Here is a 23583-nt window from a genome sequence, read left to right on the forward strand (position 1 = left end):
TATCTCTTTAGACACATTAACTCTCATTTTCTCAGGAAAAATGGTCATCACCACCTATCATCTGAATTCATTGGACCATGTTTAGTTTTATCTAATTATAAGATATTTTATGAATAATTTACAGCAATTCATATTAAGAGAAAGGCAACTTCATTAGAATTTTTATCAGAATTTCAACATAGCAAATCCAAATTCTTAGCCCATATTTTCCTGATTTTTAAAGGGCAGCATCCATTGACAGGACACCTAACTGCTCATCAACTTCTATGCATGAACATGAAACATAAACCATCTTGTAGGTACTGATTCCAGATTTTAAATTCATCTCTAATAGGTTCTAGTGTATCATTGTTTCTGGTTCTTTTCTTTGGACATGCATTGTTAAAGTCCAAAACCTGAATGGTTAATAGTTTTGTTGAGGAGACAGTGGCTAATATCTTTGCTACATAATTGCAAAATATTTTCATTTTTAGATTTACAAATACCAACTAGAATGACTAAATCAATAAAATTAAAAAAAAATTTCTGTATTATCTGTTTCCTTCTAGTCATTTTTGTATACCCTTTTGTCAAGTAAAGTAAAGCATTTGTCAAATAAATCTTGGTACAGAAACATCAGGATAAGTGAAAGAATACTGTTCCACGTTGTTTTAGTGAAATGAGGTGTTCCAGGTTCTTGATGCAAAGTATTGTATGGTAAAACAATTCTTATACATAGTTAGAACTACCTCTCTGCCTTTTGAAAGTAATCTGTCACTTTTCTCTGATTCATTTAGAATCTTCTTTTTATCTTTGGTGTTATTTCATTTCACTGTAGAACTTTATTACTATAGTTATTCTGTATCTAGGTGTATTTTTTGTAGATATTTTTAATTAATATTTTTGAGGATTTTTTTGAGTGATAATAACTGATATCTTCATAGATCTAAGTTCACTGTTGTTTCTGCTGGTTCTTGCTCATGGTGCTTTGTTTCCTCATAGTATATGTGTGTAGTTTTAAAATTTTTTGTGGGGTTTTTTTGTTTGTTTGTTTGTTTGGTTTTTGTATTTTTGGCTGAGTATCTTTATCTTTGGGATTTTTTTTTCTTTTTTAATGACCAGGACTTAACTGAATTTACACATAGAGTTCTGTGGAGATTTTTTTGTGTCTTTTGTTTGTTTGTTTGTTTTTTGCTTTGCTGGTTACCTAGGAGCATTGTCCACTGAGACTTCATAGCTGAGGGGGGTTTTTTTGACCGCCAGAAGGCATTAATTTAGATGCAAACTTGTGAAGGGGCCAAACTGTGGTTATAAGTTCTCAAAGGACATTTCTTCTCCTCCCCTTTACTCCACAGGACCATTCTTCACAGTGGATTTGTTTCTCATTCTCCCCTTCCCTGGGGAGAAAGCAGCTTTACTTGGAGCTCATCTTTTAGATCCTCCACACCCACCTACCTTGAGCAAACCTTAGGCTTTATCTTCATTTCCTTTGTCCATACACTCCCAAACCAGATGCTCAAAGTTACAGAGTTCACAGCATGTCCACAGGACAGAGATATGTGATTTTAGGATCTTAATGATTCCTTTCCAGGATAATTTGAGCCTTAGTAAGTATTAAACGCTAAATTACTCTTCACAGTTAGCCAGGATCTACATTGGAGACTACATACTTTCCTATAACACATTCTTCAAACATACATGGAGAGGTTTGGAAAACAAGTTGAATTATTTTACTGACTATAAGATTTTATTTGATGGTGTTTGCTTCCCAAATCAAAATGGATTTTATATTCTGTTCATTTAGGGGTGAGATTGTGGTTATGCAGGAACCTCTGGTAGGGTCCACCTGTGGTAGAAAGTGACTAGTGGTACAGATAGTGCATTTCAACTCAGGCCAAGCTGGAACATGCACCTTTATAAAATGCAGCTGTTATACTTGTACACACGTGGTGTAGAATAGACCTTCAATGTTCCCACAAGATAATCCCCAGAGAGGATGCATCATGACCTAAACATTTTTTTTTTTAATTTTATAGCCTGTATGTAGGCTTAATGTTATGGAGTTCACAGAATAATAGTCTCTTCAGTTTGCCTTTGACCCTTTTTAACCACCCCCCAGTGCCTCAGAAGACATTTTCTTGCACAGTAGGCTGCCTTCCGACTTCCACTGGGCATGTTTTCCAGCCCGTTACCTTTCATTTCCACGAGCTTCTTTACTGAAGACAAGATTCTGTGGTAACTTGGTCCTCTTCCCTATTATGCAGCAGAAACTGCTTCTAAAATGCTGGAATAGTGTTTTCTTTTGAAAAAAGTTGGGTTAACAGCTGCTTTGCTGTTTTATCACCTGTTGCTACATGCCAGTGCTTGACAAGGTCTCAGTTACCTCCAGAATCAGGTGGTCCTGAAGCGTCAGGCCAGCGTGTCCGATACCACCGTGATGTCTTCTGAGAAGTGCTCTCTTTCACTTGATGAGCAGTTTCTGTACTAGTTGCCCTTAAACATTTTGTGAACCACATTTTCTTACTTCCACACTAGAGTATGTTTGTGAACTTAATTTTCACAACTGTAAACCACTTATGAATTTGACATTTTACTCTTAAATTACTAAAAGTATCTGTTTTATGGCCAAGAGCCATTTTATCATTATATATTTTCACCTTTTCTTCACTTCTTTAGAAAGTACCAGCAGTTAGTATTCTTTTGGGGGGACTTTTATTCTTTTGGGGAGTCCTATATAGACCCCCAAAGTTTTTTGGTTTTTGTTTTGGAATCTCTCCATGAGAATTGTAGAGTAGGCATAATTGAGCAGAGAACAACAGACTAAATTATACTGAACTGAGATTCCGTTTTTAATGTTTTCATTGTCCACTTACCAGAGAAGGAGCTTCCTCTTGTTCGTGTCAGCAGAATTGCAAACCACCACTTATCAAACTGCTGGGATTGTGAGCAGCCAGGACTGCAAAGATTAAGTTTAGAACAGGTTTCTAATCAAGATGTCAGATTTATAATAATCTCTAAGTTAGTTTTACTTCTTAAAGGAGTTTTCTCATTATTATTATTCATGTAATCATAGGTAGCTATAAAGATTAAAAAAATCTCTTATGTAAAATAATTTTATTCTTTCTTTTTCTCCACCTTTTATTTTTGTGGTTTTTAAGTCATACGTCTGCATATCTGTTCCTAGCCATTCAACTCTGGCTGAGGACTAATTGAACATTTCTCTTTTAATCCAACGTTGGCACGGAAAAGGCCTTAACGAAGCTGAGTAAACTCAGAGTACAGCAGAGAAGCCCTGTGCCAACTGATGGCCACCCTATCCCTTATAGCCCAGGTCCTTAGAATTTTGAGTTTAATTCACAGATTAAGAAATGATATAATGGCAGCTTCGCTTCTTATAAATGACTCTCTTAAACTGCAGCTGAAGAACAGGACCTTATGTATTTTTTAAAAATAAATAATGAGCTTTTATTATCCTCGACAACTGAAGAAAATCAAGCCTGAGATCTATGGCGTTAAGTAGCCCCACTATGGATGGTGGAAGACCTTATGTATTTTTTTGAAGGATGTACAGTTTGAATTTCATAAAACCCCTGTAGAAGCCTATAGAAGTAAGAGTATCTGTGAAAGTCCTGCTTGTAACATGAGACAAACTGTTCTTTGTTCTCGTTAAAGATTGTGAACAGTGCGTTAAATAATATTAATGGCTGGGACTGTCAGTACTTAACAGTACTTTCCTTGTACAAGTGATTTTATTGATTGATACAGACTCAATGTAACGGGAGCAGATTATTTTTACTGATTTTATCGAAACCTTAACCAAGTTTGTTAGTGCACCACTTATCTTTAAATAGATCTAGATGATGATGTAGATTAAGAAAAGCAAACCACCATCCATCTCTTTTTGATCTGTTAATAACTTAAATCCATCATTGCTAGCAAGTGTTTTCAGATTCTGTTGTGCATACATGTTTCTCTTGTCCTCGGTTAGAAATCCTATAACTTTGTTTCAGTGGTTGGTTTTTCATGCAGGAAAACCCTAACCACTTATCCAGAATTTGGCAGACAAGTTTGTCATCATAATTGGTGAAGTAATTGACAAAATGTGAAGGAAAAAAAAAACTTTAGAAGTCTCTGTTATTAAATTTCATTTTTGTAGGCAGTAAGCTATAGATTTTTAGGTTTTATGGTAGTTATGTAAGAGTTTTTTGTGCTAAGTTGAAAACACTCTATGAAGCCTAATTACACTCTAATTACTTAGGACAATGTATGCTATTTCTTCTCATTATACTATATTTTAAAGGTTTTGCAGCTTAATTATAAAGAATTGTGCTGCTTAATTTCAAATGCCTTTTTTCCCCAGTGATTTGCCTGCTTCCCATTGATCTCAAAATAATACTTTGTTTAAAATAATTTTTAGTGCAGAAAAATGTAAGTTTCTGAAACCAGTCATACATGTTATTTCTTTAAAGATCACAGTATACTTTCCTTTCAAAAAAATAAACCAATATTTAAAAATTTCTGATGATGTATTCTTGCTCACCTTCCATGGATAAGCCGAGTGGAAGCCTGTCCTACATAACTATGGATGATGAGCCTTCATAGGTCAGATGGGTCAGTGGAGGTGAGATCAGTAATGGCAAATTGAGAAGTTTTAGGAGCCTCAGAAACGTTTATGATTTCATGGAGAGGAAGCTGTGTGAAAGAAGGAGATGGAAAGAAAATATGCATTCCAGTGCTCTGTGGCCCCAAAGCTTTGATCAGGCTTAAAACTGAAAACTTTGTGAGTTATAAATCTATGAATTATCAGATGTTGACCACCTGGTTTGGCAGTCTGTACTGATTTTAAAAATACTCTCAGTAGTCATTAACTAAGGTTCAATGCCCTAAACTAGAGCGCCGGGTTAATAAGATGAGCGTTTTGGGTTGAGTCTTCCTCTCGAGCCTGCTGTTCTTTGGCAGGGCTCAGGGCTGATGCTGTTTCTAGAAAGAGAATGGGTGAGAACACACAGACCTGCCCTCATTTCTGGGAAGCCAGCTCAAAGCCACTTCTAGAAACAGGTATTCAGTAGTTGGTGATGCCATTTCATGCACATGGAGAGAAAGACAGACAACCTATTACTTTTTCTTCACATTCAAACTTCTCTTAAAAAGTAGATGGTTTTATCTGACAAAAACTTAACACCTTGAGCTAGCATTATATTTCTGTGACTATCAGTTTCTTTAAGGTAGCTACAGTGGTCTTGAGTCTCTCTTTAATACTGCAGTTTTCCATTCAGAGAAGATTTTAGGAAGCCCGACATTATTCTTGAGATATTTTTGTATTTTATCAGATTTGTATATGATGGATTCATGAATTTTTAAAAGAATTGGCTTTTGTAGTGAGGTTCACTTTTAGTTTGATGACTGTAGTTTAATCAAAGGAAGATCATAACGTATCTATTCTATGGTCATTTATTTTCTGATCTTAGTCTATTTCTTCACAGACATCAAGAGTTCTCTCCTTGCAGGTTAATATATTTTTAGTAGTACAGTATTTTTTTAGTAGTACAGTACTACTGTACAGTAGTACAGTATTTTTATATTTTAGTAGTACTGTACTGTAGTACAGTACAGTAGTACAGTTAATATATTTTTAGTAGTACAGTATTATTGTTCTGATTTACACGTATGTTCATATTCAACAACTTTGAAAAACACAAACGAATAAAAATAATTGTCTGTAATTCTTCCACGTAGACCACTGGTTCTGAACCAGGGGCAATTCTACCTCACAGTGGACATCTGGTGATGCACAGAGACATTTTTGGTTACCGCAGCTGAGGATGCGGGTGCTGCTAGCATCTAGTGGGTAGTTCAGGGAAGCTATCCATCCTACAGTGCACAGGACAGCCCCAAACAAACAGGCATTTGGCCCACAATGTTAGCATTGGCAAGGATGAGAAGCCCTGATTTAGACATCTCAAAATTATAGTGTGCTTCCTTTGTCTTTTTCCTATGCATATTTTTAATCTTATATTTTAAAATACTTGTTACATCATCTATAATGCTTTATAAACTCTTTTAAAAATATATCACAAACATTTATCATGTGTTAAATATTCCTCTAAGAGAAGGGTGGTTTTTTTTTTTTCATGTTTTAACTTTTATTATGGAAATTTTCAGCATGTAAAGACCAGACAGAATAACGTAATAAAATCTCAGATACTCATCACCCAGCATCATGGTTGATAATCAACCATTATCAGCTCAGGGGCAGTCTTACCTCATCTATATTTTATCCTACTCTCCCATGTTATTTCGAAAAAACTCCAAGATATCTTATTTTCATCTATAAATATTTCAGTATGTATCTCTAATAGATAAAGATTCTTTTTAAAAACAATTTTAACAAAGGCTTCATAATATTTTACCCTATCCTGTGGATACATTATAATTTATTTAACCAAGAGTCTACTGCTGAGTTTTGGGATTGTTTCTAGTTTCCCCCTAAAAAAAATTTTTTTTAATCTTTATATGGCATATTTTCCTTGTTCTACAGGTGAAATAGAAAGTGTACAAACTAAGCAAGGCAAGAATGAGCACAAGACCCTTAATTTCATTAAGCAGTGTGTAACTGGTAAAGATTAATGTACATATCTCTTGCTAATTCTTTCCAATTACTTAGTTCATATAAATTCCCAAGCCTGGTTAATTATGCTGAAGTCAGGTAGTAATTTTGAGCAGTGTTCCAACGACAAGGGAATTTTCCTGGTAAAACCTTGCCCTCTCACACAGACTCTCAGCAGATTAGGCCCTCAGCCTGGAGTCCATTCATTTTCTGCTCAGGCCTAATTGCTGCCGACTGGCTGCCACAGGTACCTGGATAGCCTGTGTTTAAGGAGGCAGGGACTTCTGAGAACAAATCAGGAAAGATTAATTGTTTGTTTTGTTCCCTCCCAAGAGAAATGTGGGTGCTTAATCAAGAAAAATAATTTCTTCTGTTGATTTAGCTTATTTGGAGAAAAGATAATCGTGTAAAGCTAGGTGCAAAATGATGCCTTTTATAAGAGGTATTGCCACTTACCTACACAAGAGACAAGGATACAGGGAAATAAATGTGAGACACTGATGAAATGGATGAGGATGGCTCACATTTCTCATAGTAAGTAATCTGGCTGTTGGGCTTTTATTTATACCAGTAGTGCTAGCTAGTATTGTCATTTGTTTTGTCTGGGTCTTCGGAAATCTAATCAAGGAGACAATAGTGTAAAAAAAAATCAACAACACTTTTCCAGATTGTTCTTAATTGCTGGAGTATAAAGTGAGCTAAATGCTGTGATGTTTCCAATTAAGGGACCTGTTTTAAGCAAGCAGTATTAAATCTATCTTTCCCGATCTGATAAATAAGCAGTCAAAGAGCAGAGCAGATTAATTTAGAGCCATTAGTTCCAGATTCCTTATAACAGGTAGTGTGAGCCAACATTTATTAATGATTTTGGGCAATTTTTGGCATGGTAACTGTGTCACTTGTATCTTCTGGTCAATCGAAAAAGGAAATTGATTAAATGTTATCATATTGCTTATGATTTTTTGTACCCCAAACCACTTGCTTTCCAAAATCTCAAGTTATATGAAAAGGACTTTTGATATGTTCTAAATCAAAGTTTACCTTTGACTCTGGAAGGTGAAAGGGAGTGAATTAGAAGAGAAATGTGTATTGTCCCTCTGACAGGAAGGGATAGAGCTATAAACACAAGAGTGTCTACACTAGGCAAGAGTCGGCACAATTTTTTCTGTAAAAGAACAGCTAGTAAATATTTTAGACAATGCACACTGTACGGGCTGTCACAGCCTTCACCTCTGCCACTGTAGTGTGAAAGCTGCCATAGATGATATATAAAACAAGGAAGGGGCTGTGTTCCAATAAAACTTTATTTGTAAAAGCAGGCAGCAGACCAGATTTGGCCCTCTGGCTATAGTTGACCCCTGGACTTAGAGGCTGGTAGCAGATTGGGGTGGATGGGTAACCGCAGAGGGCTGGAATGAAGAGCATGGCCTGGCATCAGGTGGATGTGGGTTCAGAGTCCTGAATCTCTACTTGCTGCCGTGTAAGCTAGGGTAGGCAATCAACTTCTCTGAGCACTAGTCACCTTTTCTGTAAAGAGGGATAAAAAGATATACCTCATAGAGTTGTTAATGAGGATTACATGAGCTAATATATGTGAAGCATTATCCAGTTCCTGAAATAGAATAGCATACAATAAAAAATACCTATCATTTTTTTCCCTCAGATCCAGGTTATATGTGACACATTTGTTTGTCCTCATTTTTCTGAAATCCCAGAATATTCCTGGGACTCCAAGGAGCCACAGGGATTAATGCCTAATCTTAATTATTTAGCCATGAAAATTAAATTAGAAAATATTCTTTCAGGAACCCATCTAACCAATTCAGCTAAAACCATGACTAATTCAAAATGCTTTTGGAGGCCATACAAGGCAGAAATATTGAAAATGATACAGAATGTTGTCACTAGGAAGTGTTGGTGAAATCTTTTATCCATTCACTCCCTTATTCATTACAGTAATTCATAAAAATAAACACTTTTTCAAGACCTATTCAGGATCAGATACTCTGCATCGCACTTTACATTTATTATTTCACGGTCCTCACCACCGTCCTTGCTCAGTAGGATCGTCTGGTATTTGAAGTCAGTCTGCTTAAATACGGACCGTTTTGTATAGGATGACGTGTGTAAGCCTCTTTGTAAAGTACCCCCGTTTTCCTCAGTAGACAAAATAGTAGCAACCAGCAGGCAATTTGGTTTGAACTTTTTAAAGAATCTGCTGGTCAAGGGAGAGATCTGAGGAGTGCTGGGGTGGGACTCCTGTCCCTAGGGGAGCAGTGCATGTAGCACTCTCGGAAGCAGGTCGCCACGGTGGAGTGTACCTGATGACCCGCTGCGGTGCAGGAAGCAGTCATGCAACTTGCAATTATATTGATTTTTTAAAATCTGATAAAGAAGTAAGTTAAGCTTTATTAATATTGCTGTACAGGGAATTCCCTGGTGGTCCAGTGGTTAGGACTCAGTACTCTCACTGCCTGGGCCCAGGTTCAATCCCTAGTAAGGGAACTAAGATCCTACAAGCCATGCAGCACAGCCAAGAAAAAAAAAAAAAAAAGTGCTGTACAGACCGATAACTGGCCCTCTTGTGAGTCCAAACATCAGTCAGCCTGGGGTCCACAACCAGACGCCTGACTCTGGTGCCCTCGCTTGCTTGAACATTCTAGTCTGTTGCAGTTTGCAGTGCCCGATTAGGTGGATTTATGGGGGTATATTACCTACTTTCAGCTAAATCTCACAGAAGACTCAAGTAGCTTAATGAGAGCCCTGGAAAGAAACCACAGATTGAAGACAAAGCTAGAAAATGCTAGCCCAGGTGCATGGCGAACAGCAGGAAGATGGCAGCATGGGTGCCAGCGCTGCTTCTGTTGCTGCGAGCTCTGCAGCCCCCCCTTAACCTGGCCCTTCAGACAGCAGGCCCTTGGAGCACCAGGTGGGAAGGAGGGTGGCTTTTGAAAGAACACAAGCCTGGGAGGGAACACAATAAAATTGGATGTTTGAAAACTTTTCTATCATTGTGGGATTTTGTTGCCAGAATTAATGTGTATAACCTGAAATTCTCTCTAGCTCCCTTAAAACTTGGAAACGACATTTTCTAACCTGTTCAAAATCTTTCACAAGAAGAGTTTCAGTGGGTCTTGGACCCAGATTTTTTCTAAACGCAACATTTTCCAGTTGTTCTGTAAGAACAACTGTGTGACATCAGGAAAGATTTCCTGGCCACATTTCATTGAAAAACCTTTGTGTCATTGGAGAATGGAATTGGAAAAATTAGTGTTAGGATTCAGTAAGTACAGCTGTTGGATCTATTTGTCTTTCTGAGATACTGTTTTCTACAATAGCAGTCATTAAAACCAAATATTATGAAATAGAATTTTCAGTCACTCTTGAACACAACGGAGAAAAATCACTGTGTTCCAAACTAAGAGAGCACAGTCAATCATGTTACTCTCATGTTGAAATACCATTATCTGGAATTTTTAATAAGAACAGAAATGTTCTTTGTATCATTAATAAGTACAACAAAGGAAAATTTGTTTTAAATATTAGTTAATCTTTATATTACTTTAAAATTTCCTTTGTGTATGTTTTAAATAGTACATAATTAATACTGTAGTACCTTTACATCATGTATAATTAAATAAGTATTTTTTAGGGTGGGGCCTCAGCCCTTTATCCTTTGAGACGTGTACGATGAAAAATGTTCGGGAGGCATTGCCCTAAGGCACTGCTCCATGTCACTGGAAGCCCCTGTTCCATTCATGCCAGTGTGTTTTAAGTACGTAAAATGTGTTTAGAACTTTTTTTAAAATATTCTTCCTGCGGTACTTCCTTCTGGTGTATTAGATAAAGCGCTCTATTTCTAAAATTATTTATTTTAAAAGGCCTTTCTCAATGCAGAATTTGGCAAACTCCCATTTTGCTTGTGGGGTGTAAATGGTGGGCGGTTTTCAGGCTGGATGAAGAGGCTCACCTCCACACACCTGAAGCCGAGGGAATTGTGGTTCTGATGGTTGGAATTAAGGTCTAAAGAAAGTCTGAAAGTTTTTAAAACATTCTGTGGCTTTGCGTTCTCTACTTTATCTTGTTCTGATTTACAGAATGAGTTTTTCCACAGGGGATGCTTTCTTCCTCGGTGGGGAATTGTGGCTTTTATCCCGTTTCCTGTGTTCCCCACCCCTCGTAGTGATTCGAGAAGGCTAGTCGTGGCCTCTTGTCCCAGAGTGCCTTTTAGGCAACAGGCACACCAATAAATTGAATTCTCCCCGTTTTCTCCCTCATCCACCTGGGTAGGAGGATAGGGTCACAACATCTGAACAGAGGATAGGATGTTGGAGCTCTGATCATCTGTCTCTGTTACGATTTCAAACCATTCGTGATAGGAGACTCACGTCCTTCCTTACATTCCGCACGCACAACCGAATTCAGCAGCATCATGCCCAGGATGCTCTTGAGCTTATTTCAGGTGTTATGTTCTTTGCCTTGTCATCCCGCTGTTGGAGACTTTCTCCACAGAGCCTTTCATACTGTGTTGGAAAAATCTGGGCCATTCTTAGGTTCCTTTATGAAATCACCCTTTCACTAAAAACAGTCCCAGGACTGTGTCCTGGAAGCTATTCGTGATCAGTCAGAGGTGTGATTTGCTCCTTTTCTCCAAGATCGTCACGGTAGTTTCCTCAGGAGCCCTGGCTACTCTGCGTAGTTTCTGGGTCAATATTTCTTCTCAGCTTCATCTCTGATCATGATACCCACCTACCAAGAAATTATTTCATGGCTCCTTGTCAGCTACTAAATTGTGATGTTCTTACGCCAGGTGTTCAGAATTGCAGCCTTACTCTGCATGGAGCTTACGTGCCAGCCACACTAGCCTACTGACTGCCCCTTGTCTTGGCTCTTGTGTTTACCGTACCCTGCACCTGGTACACCCCCTTTTCTCATCTCTGTTTACCAACACATCTCACAAAGCTCATTTCCAGTACCTCCTGTTTATGGGTCCTTTCTCAGTTCTCCACACCCAGATGTAATATTCTCAAACCCTAATGCACTTTAGTTGACCGTTATCCCATCCCATTTTACCTTCTGTTACAGCTCTTAGGGTACTAATTTATTTCTCCATACCCGGTTACCAGTCCTGCATGCCACCCATCTGGCCTCCCCCAGCATCTCCTAACTTTAGCTCAGCCCACCCTGAATGCTACTTCAGGACTGCCAGATAGATAGTTTGGTTTTAATGGTATTTGATGTTATTCTAATTCTTCCTTTTGTTATTTTTGTCCCTCTCTGATAGTTTGGGATAGAATATTAGATTCAAATATAAGGAATACTGACTTTGATTATGCAGTATTTCATTGCATGATATTCTGAGTTGATAGTGGTATTTTTGTATTATTTGTTATGTGCAACATTTAAAATTTGGCTACATGAAATTTAAAAATTCTATTCAGCAAAAAGTCAGCACAAATTCAAATCATAAGACAAATAGACTAAAAAAATGTACAATATATACGACAAAGGTCTAATTCCCACCATATGCAAAGTGCTTTTATAAGTCACTAGGGCGAAAACAATCAAATAGGAAAATGGGCAGAATTCATTCATTAAAAGATAATTACAGATGGTCAGTAAAAAAGAGAAAAACTTTATTATTAATCAGAGAATAGTATATTAAAATGAGATAACATATTTACTTATAGATCTGCAAAGATCTATAAGTTAAACAAACATTTAAAACAAACATTTAAAACAAACATTTATACTGTTAAAACAAACGTTTATATTCATTGTTGGTAAGGAGTAAACATTCTCACATACCTTTAAGGCATCTACCAATTGTGGCAACATTTTGGAAAAACAATTTGGCAATTTCGTTTCTGAATTTATCCAACAATTATTTTTGCATAATTGGGCTATGCTGTATGTAAGGCATTTATTTCATTTCAATATAATTACAAAAGTTTCCCAATAAGAGTAGAATTAGTTAAAAGTATTAGAATATCCATACAGTGGAAGGCTATACAAAATACTCAATAGCAGTTCAAAAGAATACTGTAATTCTATATATACAGATAGGAAAAGATGTCCAGGACCTATGGACTGATACAGAAAGAAAGAGAGAAAGGGAGAAAGAGAGAAAGAGGGAGGGAGGGAGAAAGGAAGGAAGAGGGGAAGTTCTCCAGAGACAAAAAAATTTTCAAGTAATGCTTTTTCTTATGATCAGTAACATTCACAATTTAGAGCTCTGTGAAGACCAGAATACCGGAAAATCTTATAATCAGAGTTATAGAAAACAAGCAAATAAAAGACTTTTTTTTTATGGTTGAAGTTTTTAAAAGCCTTTTTAAAGTATAAGAAATCTGTGTTATTTATTCTCATAACCACAATTTTTTATTGTTATTCTTTTTTTTGGCAAGACAAATCACATGAGTTTAGTAATCCTGCAGTATTATCACCAGCCAAATAAGAAAATTTGCTGTAGAAGTGTAAGGATGACAGTCACTTTTCCAGATTGATGCTATTTATTTTTCATTGGCACACGAAAGGTTGCTAAGAATCTCCTGGTCTGTTTCTGCCAGCCCTTTATGCCGGTAATTGCATTGTTCCGTGTCTTTATCGAGGAATCCCTTGCCAGTAAATTTTTGGGAGGGACAAGTGTCAAGGATGAGAAGCCACAATGAAGTACCCGGGACTGAGCAAAGATTACACTACTCAGGTCATTCTACAAAACTTGTCAGTTTGCTGCCCAAATAAATGCCTCGAGTGCGTAAAAAACGGAGCATAGTGACCCCAGGAAGAAAAATCAATTGCAATTCATATTTCATATGTCTGTAATTGCTTGTGAAAGCATGGCAGCGGTTTGTTTGCAGTGCAGCTTTTCCTCTCCTGTTGTTTCCTTTCTTTTCTCAGTTCTAATGGTCACGTCTTTCATGTGCTCAGATTTACAGTGAAGCAAAATTTGGGGTTTTTTTTTTTCCACATCACCATTCTTATTACTGGTGCCCTGTACTGGATTTGATCCGTGCATTGAACTGTAGACAGACTAAGACCATGCACTAGAAATGGCTAGTTTGCTTTGTGATTCTTGAAGGTTTGGGTGTTTTCTTATTTGTTCATGCGTTTTGCTTTGAGGTGAGAAGCGGGGTTGTGGAAGGAATCATCTTTCATCAGGAGAGTTATTCATTTATTAGGATTGTAAACAACAAAAGTGAATTTTGTGTGTGTGTGGAGGTGATCTTAAATGCTTTTTTTTTTTAATCAGAAGAGGGGATTCATAATACCTGCTAATTTTGAAAATCACCCAATCCGTCTACCCTATCAACCCTCTTTTGCTCCAATACCCCCACCGCAGTTCTTTCTCACGTGAAGCTACTTTTGGATTCGTAAACCTTCTGCGGACTGAGATGTCATAGGGATGGAGAAAATGCTGCTCACTTTATGGATTACTGTTAAGTCAACAAAACTTTGGCAGCATTGATTAACTTGACAGTGAGTACAGCAGTACATTTATCACTTATGGCTGTGCTGTAGAAAATCTAATAAGAGGCAAACAATTCCCTTTAGAGCAGTAACAGGTTCACTGTGGCTAACGGTGCATGCACTGGAAATTTCTGCCTTTAAATTATACCCTTGCCGCTGGTTGGGTCATTGACTCAAAGCTACTGCACTTCTGTAGTCATGCTGTTGTTATTAATTTTATCACAGTTATTTGATTTAAATACATATTTAAATTTTTATGTATATGTAGTGTTTTAAAAAAGCTGAGTAGATGAATTAAATACAGTTCTAGAATGATGATCTTAAATAGCTAGAAATAGAGAGTTCTATTGTATGAAGCTAGGAATATCACAAGGAAATTACTTCCCACAGTCAATGCTATGTAATTTAGCTTGTTTCATAAAGGAGAACTTTGAGAAAATTTTAGTCTCAGCTAAATACTTTGTAAAGAAAAGTACTTATGATAGTGTTTGATGTGAAATTACTACAAACATATACTGATAGAAATTTGGTAGGATTTTTCTTTTTTTTTCTTCATACTGAAGATATCCCATTAAGACTTTAAAATTTATTTTCTTTCCTTCTATGTATTAAATAGCATTACTCATTTCCCCCATATATCATTAAGATCTTTAACAGTGCACTTAGGTAAATATGAGAAAATAGGACAAAATATGTTTATTGGATAACACTAATTATATCTAATGACCGGAGAGGTATGTATAAGTGTGAGGAATTTAGTAGATCAGGGTAAGGAGCAAAAAGGTTAGGGTTTTAAACTTGTAATAGGTATCTAGAAAACTAAAACTATTTGATTAATAGGTAACTGTTGTCACTTTTATAGTAATCTGAAAATATGCTTAAAAAAAAAAAAACCACCTTGTTGGGGCACTTCTTATTTCACAGGGCAAGGTTTTTCTTTCTATTAAACTGTATTTTAGACTTTCTAGAAAGGTATCTAATTTATCTTTAAAAAAAAATTCTTGTGCTGTGCTTAAATTCACAATTCAGCTGAAGAGAGCTGGTCAGAATGGAAAAAAATCCATTTTTTTAGTGCTTTGTATTTTGCTAGGAAACAGTCTTGAATTGAGGGCTTTTTTATACAGTAGCATCTGTGAGATGATATAGTTTTCTTTGTTGGGAGAAAAGTATTCTGCCTGAATCAATTGTCAAGAGGTTTACTATAATAAGGCAGCTTGTGGTATGACTAAAAGAAACACTGTGCACAAGAAATTCCCACAGCAGTTTGTTTTTAGAAGAAAAACTGAGTTCACCTGAAACATGAATACATTGAAAACCAGGACTTAATAAGACAGAGCTTAGAAAGGGTTGCTGTCCAAAGGTCCGTGTCAGGGATCTCATCCAATATCTGTCTGTGAGATTCTAAAAGGCATATAAACCAAAATTACTTTTTCTTGAGCTTTGAGAAGTACTGGCCTGAATCAGTAACATTCAAGCCTGTTGATGTTAGTGTTTGGATTTAATTCAGTGAGAATGTGTTCTCCTTTTTAACCTGCAGGGTAAACGTAAGGTACCTCCCTTCTAAAAACAGTCTTTTCTGCCACGTCGGCCACTCTGGATTTCACAGGTTACAATAAGAGTGCGCTCACACTTGCCCTGGGGAACAGAGGCCGGGTATTGATTAACCATCACGCTGGCATCAGAACTACTCTTAGGATTCCATTTTTTTGTTGTTTTGCATATTTTATTGATCAAAGTGGTAAATGAGCATCCAGCGTGCAAGAAGACGATGAATTGTTTACTTGCATAAAATAACCTTTCAATAAGGGAAGATGCATGGCTTACACTTTGGTTCTGTTCTGCGGCCCGAAGCAGATGGCATTCAGCTGCTATTGATTTGCTTCCATAGTTAAGGAGCAGCCTGCAACCCTGTATGCCCACTGCATTGTGAGAAGGGGTGTAGATTTGGGGACCAGAATGGCAGCCAAGAAGGACTGACTAACCTTCCCTAAAATCCTAAGGAAAAAAAATCTTATTTGGAAACCATGAATATCTACTAAAATGGAAACTTGAATTAATGTAATCAGATGTGTGCTGATGCTTTTAAAGAAAGAACATTTGTGGTCCTCACTTATGTAGATGTCTCCAATGAATAACAAATAGAGTAATAATCACAGAATACTAATTTTAAACATATTATATTTAAAGAAAGCTAGATAAAAATTTTCCTCCTACCTTTAGGGTAGAATTATATAATCTTCGGATGTACATGTAATGTCCACTGCTGAGCCTTCTGGCCTTAACATAAATGTACACAAAAGTTGTGCTGACAGCCTCCTTATTTACAAGTTGTGTGATCTCCATTTATACAACAGTCCACCCATATCCTTTGTCAGCAATCACATTTGGTTTTAAAATGTCTTTCCATAATAGGTGGTTACAGATGTTGAATTTATAAATATTTTCCTTGAAGCTGTGTCCAACAATGATTTTACATCTCAAAAACGAAGGATAGGCTGACCTACCAATTGTGGCTTTTTTTTTTTTTCCCTTCCAGACTCATGAAATACTGAAAACCACTTGTCAAAAACAATATGAACAAATAGTAGATATATTTACATAATAAAACATGTATTTATTATTCAGTAATACACATATTAGTCAAGCTTAGCTAAATAACTTAATATTTCTTGCAATTTATAATTTTAAATATGAGTAAAATATTCTTAACAAGAATTTATAATGAATCTGCTTGCCCGTAATAGCAGAACTTTGCAGACTTTACTGGGTTCTTTCTCGTAAATAAACTGTTATTACAAATGATTGTTCTGAAAGCATTTTCATATGCTTTTCAATAACTGTTATTCTTTATAATGGAAATGTTTTATTATAAGCTATGTTCCTTCTTTGTGGGGAGAGGGGCAAGTTCACTTCTATTGGTCCTGAGTAAATGTTAGCTCTCTCTCTTCCCTCCTTCTACTCCTACCCTGGTGATAAAAGTTTGGGAGGTAAATTTAACAAAAAGCAGTTGCCTTCACATTTCTTTTTCTTCTCTTCTTCTAATACCAGAAAACCCAACTAATTTCTCAAACCTTTCACACAAGGGACAAGCTTGGAGGGCAGAGGGCTTTAAGGTGAAAGAAGGCATGCTGGAAATGCTGGCGTGTTGAGTGGCTTTTGTGCCCTTATTGGTCACCACCACGTTTTACGTTCTCTGTGTCACTTCCGATGTCTAGTGTGATGCAGAGAATACCTACTCCGTGCTTCTTCTGTGAAATACGAGATCTCATTTCCAAGGTAGGGAGAGAAGACTAGATGGCATCAGGGTTGTCAAACTCAAAAGAAAGTTGAAAAGAGAGTGTGGCGGGGAGCAGGACACGTCTGGAAAAGGAGAGCCAGGCCAGGGCCTCTGATTTTGGCAGTGCTCATGCCTTGTCTCAAACAAACGAGAACTGTGTTTGTGAAGCCAAAAGGTAATCAGCAAGCTGAAGGTGTAGATGATACTGTAGGAGAGATACTAGAATGCTTCAAAACCAAGTTACCAGCACAACATTTGCGTGGCAATGTGTCCATGGTGAAAAAAATTTAAGCAAGATGGTTAGGATCATCTTGCTTAAATCCTAACCCAAGGTTAGGATTGATGGGCTCAGTTAGTTGTAGTTATTGAAATCAACTTAAAATGCCTCATTTTGAACTTGTCCTGATTCAGGCAAGGCATGTAATCTGGGCCAATTTAATATGTTTTTATCAGGTAATTACTATTTCTACCTGACATAAAATTGTGTATACAAAAAGTGGTATGTTTAATTAGTTTTTCATTAGAAAAAAAAAAAATCCCCCTATTCCATTCTCTTGGCAACATCTAACACCAAGTATCAGCCATATTTAACAATCTTTTTGCTGACCCAGGACAAACTTCGTCAGCATCTTACAGTATTTATTTAGCCAAATCAACTGACAGATTCTTGAAGGTCAACTACAGGAGAGTGAAAAGACAGAAGAGATACGCTTTTTAATAGCTTTACTGAGGTATAAACTACATACCATGAAATACCATAAGTGTACAATCATTTTTATTAAATTTATAGAGTTATAATAGTACAATCCAGTTTTAGAACATTTAGCACAATCCAGTTTTAGAACATTTCTATCACCCCCAAAATTTTCCTCATGCCCACAGAATCTACTTTTTTGCCTACACATTTTGAGCAACTCTTATTATAAACTTGAGAAAGCAAATACATGTTAACAATTGGTGGTACCTCCCTTCTCTTATTCATTAGTCTTTGAATCTCATTAGTGTGCTTCAGGTTTAGAAGGTGACTCATCCTTGCAATGTAGATCATCTTGAAAGGTGATAACTCTATCTTTTTTTTTTTAACATCTTTATTGGAGTATAATTGCTTTACAATGGTGTGTTAGTTTCTGCTTTATAACAAAGTGAATCAGCTATATGTATACATATATCCCCATATCCCCTCCCTTTTGCATCTCCCTCCCACCCTCCCTATCCCACCCCTCTAGGTGGTCACAAAGCACCGAGATGATCTCCCTGTGCTATGCGGCTGCTTCCCACTAGCTATCTATTTTACATTTGGTAGTGTATATGTATCAGTGCCACTCTCTCACTTTGTTCCAGCTTACCCTTCCCCCTCCCCGTGTCCTCAAGTCCATTCTCTACGTCTGCATCTTTATTCCTGTCTTGCTCCTAGGTTCTTCAGAACCTTTTTTTTTTTTTTTTTTAGATTCCATATATATGCGTTAGCATATGGTATTTGTTTTTCTCTTCCCGACTTACTTCACTCTGTATGACAGACTCTAGGTCCATCCACCTCACTACAAATAACTCAATTTCGCTTCTTTTTATGGCTGAGTAATATTCCATTGTATATATGTGCCACATCTTCTTTATCCATTCATCTGTTGATGGACACTTAGGTTGCTTCCAGATAACTGTGTCTTAAAATGTGGCTTTTGGACCCCCAGACAGTCAAAAGAACAAAAATAGAAGGTAGGAAGTGGGCAAAAGGAGAGGCAGGAAGGCAGTAATTAAACTCATTCTCTTTGGTGCACACATTTGTTTTCCAGGGAAGAATGGCTGGTAGATAATAGAAACCTCTTCTGTACTAATTTCATCCCTGACTCCCCAATAGGAGCGAATGCTACTGGAAAGAGAGGGGGAACTTACTCTGTCAAGCACCTGCTGCATTTCAAGCCCCTCCAGTGCTCCTACATGTGATAGAATTGAACTGAAGGAGGTGTTGTATAGATCCCACTGCTACTTATTCACCTGCGGAAGACTGCAGTCTCCTTTCTTTTGAACAGTTCTTTTAGCACGTTTGATCATATTCCATTTAGCATGTAAAAAGTAGTATTTTGCAGCCAATTAAACTGCTTTATGTATTACAAAACTTTACATTTATAGGCAACTTAATTATTTTGCTACTGGAAAAAAAGACCTATGGGTCATCTAAAATGATAACTGATAACAAAAGCATTTCTCATGGAATGGGTTTTGTAGTTATCAGAATACATAGCGTACTGTCAACAGCTGAGAAAAAGATGTCAATGTTCAATAGATATTTATTGAGCATCTACTGTGTGAGCTGCCTAGCACAGAGCAAATTATTTACACCTAACCCTTGCCTTTGAGGAATTTGGTTTGGCCATTCAGTATCTAAACAAATAACTACAAAGTAGTATTTGTGTTTAGAAGAAATGTATACAAAATACACAAATACTAAAGGGATCAATTTGGTTTGTTATGTGGATAGTTCAGAGAAGTTACTTAACTTTCAACAAGCATTTTAGTAGAATAAAAACTGACATTAAATTTGAAAGTAAGAATAACAAAATTTAAATTTTTCCACAGGGGAGTTTCCTGTATTATCTACAATGGACAATACGTTAAGTATATACCTATTCATTAGGTATATCCATTTTGAAAACTATTAACTCTTTTTTTAAAGCACATTTAGTAATAGTAGTAGTAGTGCTAATAATTATACAAGATATCACTAGTTATTGATAAAATAAAATAAAATTTTGAATATTTACTTCCAAATCTTGCCTGTCAGCTTTACTAAGAAATTGAGGAAATTAGAATAAAAGAAGGTTCTATTTTCAGTGAGTAATATTTTCTCTCAATACTTAAAAGAATAATTATTCAGTTAGTCCCAGAGATGGAAGTAAATGAAATTCATGTCTACTCTTTTTTTTTTTTTTTTTTTTTTATTTATTTATTTAATTTTGGCTGCATTGGTTCTTCGTTGCTGCCCGCGGGCTTTCCTTAGTTGCGGTGAGCGGGGGCTACTCTCCGTTGCGGTGCGCGGGCTTCTCATTGTGGTGGCTTCTCTTGTTGCGGAGCACGGGCTCTAGGCGCGCGGGCTTCAGTAGTTGTGGCACACGGGCTTAGTTGCTCCGCGGCATGTCGGATCTTCCCAGGACCAGGACCCGTGTTCCCTGCATTGGCAGGTGGATTCTTAACCACCGTGCCACCAGGGAAGCCCACATGTCTACTCATAATAAGGAATTCAAGTGAACTTTCCTGACGTTGTTGTTTGCAAGTGCAATAATTTAGGTTGTATTTTGATTGTTCTTTAAATTCCATTCCTTTATTTTTTTTCTCTTAAATATTACTTAAATTTTGCATGTCTTATTGACTTCTATGTAACTAAAGGGCATCTTACAGTTTTTCTTCTCTTTTGTTCTTTGCCTGCCTTAAGGCAATTAGAACCTGTGATTTTTAAGCACTGTTGAATGTTTGGCTCTACCCTATACCATATACATAAAATATAAACAATTTTCCTTAGAGTCTGTTCATCTCAGAGTCAAATTCATTTGAGTCATTGATCAGAACAGACTTTCAGGCCAAGGTCAGGAGTTAGCTTACAGCATTAGCATGACTGGTCACTCAGACTTCATCAAGATCCTTCAAATACAAGCAGCAAAGTAATACGCAATTATTTTAAAACTATGATTGTATTGCTTCTGTTTTTATTTATAGTAAAGTAGGTATACTTGAAAAGGTATACTTTGGGGTTTGCTAGAATTTCTTATTAATTGTGGTGGTCATTCATCAAATTAATAACAGAAGGCCACTGAAAAATCATTGAGATCCATTGGTTTGGTATAGCATCAGCATCAGTGTTTTTTCCAGAGTATCCCTCTTTGCATTAATTAGTGAAGAAATGCCTATTCTATCAAAACTGGGTTTACTGGTGGAAAGTTCAGTTCAAACACAGATACAGATCCATCACCCTTCTCTCTGCAGCCTGTTCCCGCCTTACACGTGTATGATCATTGCAGCAATCTGTTGAAAGTCTCAACTAGAAAGGGAGTTTTTCCCTGAAAATATAATTAGTCAATTCGTTTTTAAGCACTTAAACATTTCAGAGTGTATTCTAAGATCAGCTACCGTACAGCAAAAAAATTGCATTTTTTTTCATTTCCCCGCCCCCCCCCCCCCGATTTATCAGATTGATCCTTCTTTTATCTCTGCACAAATGACACTGTTGGTGGAGCTGGGGATATCTAAGCTTAAAGAAGCTCCTAAAAGATGAGAACATTAACCTCAAGTGCACTGGATTCCCTGAATGTCTTGCATTCTCCTGCTCAGTCTTGAAGTGGGCACCTGCTGTTTAATGTAATTAGTTACACAGGGAATGTCAGATCAGTCCTCAGGAGTTTACTCTGACCCAAAAACCCTCGTAAGAAAATATCAGTGAGACGAAACAAGAAAAGTTCTCACAGTTGGGACGCTCCTTCTCACTGCGTCATTCGTTATTCAAGGGCATGTTTTAAGAGTCCTCTTTGCTGTCTCGCTCAGTTATTTTCTGGTTGCAAAATTGTGCTCAAGACGAAATTGCTGTAGCAGGTAGCTATTTTCCTCTTCTCAAAATGAAGACATGATGGGCTGAGTACAAAAAAAATTAGAAAACATTTGAAATTTTAACAATAGTTTTTAGTATTTCTTATGATAATAAGATTTAAAAATTAAAGACAAATTAAGCTTGTTAATTTTCAACTTACATTTTCCCATTAAAAAGTGTACTGAGGGCTTCCCTGGTGGCGCAGTGGTTGGGAGTCCGCCTGCCAATGCAGGGGACACGGGTTCAAGCCCTGGTCCCGGAAGATCCCACATGCCGCGGAGCAGCTGGGCCCGTGAGCCACAATTACTGAGCCTGCGCATCTGGAGCCTGTGCTCCGCAACAAGAGAGGCCGCGATAGTGAGAGGCCCGCGCACTGCGATGAAGAGTCGCCCCCACTTGCCACACCTGGAGAAAGCCCTCGCACAGAAACGAAGACCCAACACAGCCATAAATTTAAAAAAAAAAAAAAAAAAAGTGTACTGAACAAGGCTATTTCCAGTTTCTCTTTTTATCCTTATTGATGTTCAGCTTTATGAGCTGTAATAAAGAGGTTGAAAAGGGTCTCATTTGAGTAGCAGGATAAGTCTGACAACAAATGGCAGCATCACGATTCCATTTGGTTTATTTTCCCTAAGACTTAGGTGAGCAATTGCTTAATTTGTTGGTGATTTGTAAGCCACTAGTCTCATGACCCTCTTTGTTTATTTCCCTCTGTCATCCACCTTGGTTGAGTCTTGCTGATACATTCAGCCACACCCTGGCTGAGCTCCAGAGCTTAAGGGAGGGGCTGTGGGCCCCCTTCTTACCCAGAGGGTGAGAGGGGAGCAGCTCACCCTTGAAGGACCAGAAGGTTATTAAAGAAGAAACTGCAAGTACCCTTTAGGGAGATAGTGCAACTTGGAACCAGTACAAGGCCTGGATGCTCAACTCACCTACCTCAAGGGACAGACTCTCCACCTTAGAGGATCTGGGCTTGGTGTTATTAACAGCTAGTCATTTAACATCACAGAATTAGTTTTCCCATAAAATGCTCTTGATCTTATCTACCTCAAAGGTGGTGATGGGAATTAAGTGACCCAGTGTATGTGGGGCCATTTAGCAAGCCATAAAATATTATGCTGATATCAGATATTACTGTGTTTTTAAATATTAATTAATTAATTAATTTTTATTTTTGGCTGTGTTGGGTCTTCGTTGCTGCACACGGGCTTTCTCTAGTTGCGGCGAGCGGAGGCTACTCTTCGTTGCGGTGCACGGGCTTCTCATTGCGATGGCTTCTCTTGTTGCAGAGCACGGGCTCTAGGTGCGCAGGCTCAGTAGTTGTGGCTCACAGGCACTAGAGCACAGGCTCAGTAGTTGTGGCGCACGGGCTTAGTTGCTCCACGACATGTGGGATCTTCCCGGACCAGGGCTCGAACCCGCATCCCCTGCATTGGCAGGCGGATTCTTCACTGCGCCACCAGGGAAGCCCCAATATTACTGCTTTTCTTAGCAAATACCTTGCTTAATTTCCTGACTGTCTATAAGTTCTTGCTACAACATTCTGTAGCAGCTGGGCCTCAACTACTTTTGGTAAAGTATTTGCTGAGGTGGTACTTGTTATCTCCCAAAGTATAACCTTCCATCAGAGACTTCAGTTACAAAGTTTCTCTTTATATTAAGCCAAAATTTGCCTCC

General features: G+C 37.5%; 1 protein-coding gene across 3 annotated transcripts in view; it reads left to right on the top strand.

Annotated features, from left to right (window-relative positions):
- SNX24 (sorting nexin 24) overlaps window positions 1–23583 on the top strand; it is a 163221-nt gene that overhangs the window by 114773 nt on the left and 24865 nt on the right. Inside the window, exon 4 of one of the 3 annotated variants that reach the window (XM_036846485.1) lies at window positions 9311–9900. The exons of the other annotated variants lie outside the window; for them this stretch is intronic. Coding sequence (XP_036702380.1) covers window positions 9311–9538 — 228 coding nt within the window. The 3' untranslated portion in view covers window positions 9539–9900. Of the gene's footprint in view, window positions 1–9310; window positions 9901–23583 lie in introns of those variants that run through there. 3 annotated transcript variants of the gene reach the window in all.

Source organism: Balaenoptera musculus, chromosome 3, assembly GCF_009873245.2.
Source record: "Balaenoptera musculus isolate JJ_BM4_2016_0621 chromosome 3, mBalMus1.pri.v3, whole genome shotgun sequence".
Taxonomy (NCBI): Eukaryota; Metazoa; Chordata; class Mammalia; order Artiodactyla; family Balaenopteridae; genus Balaenoptera; species Balaenoptera musculus.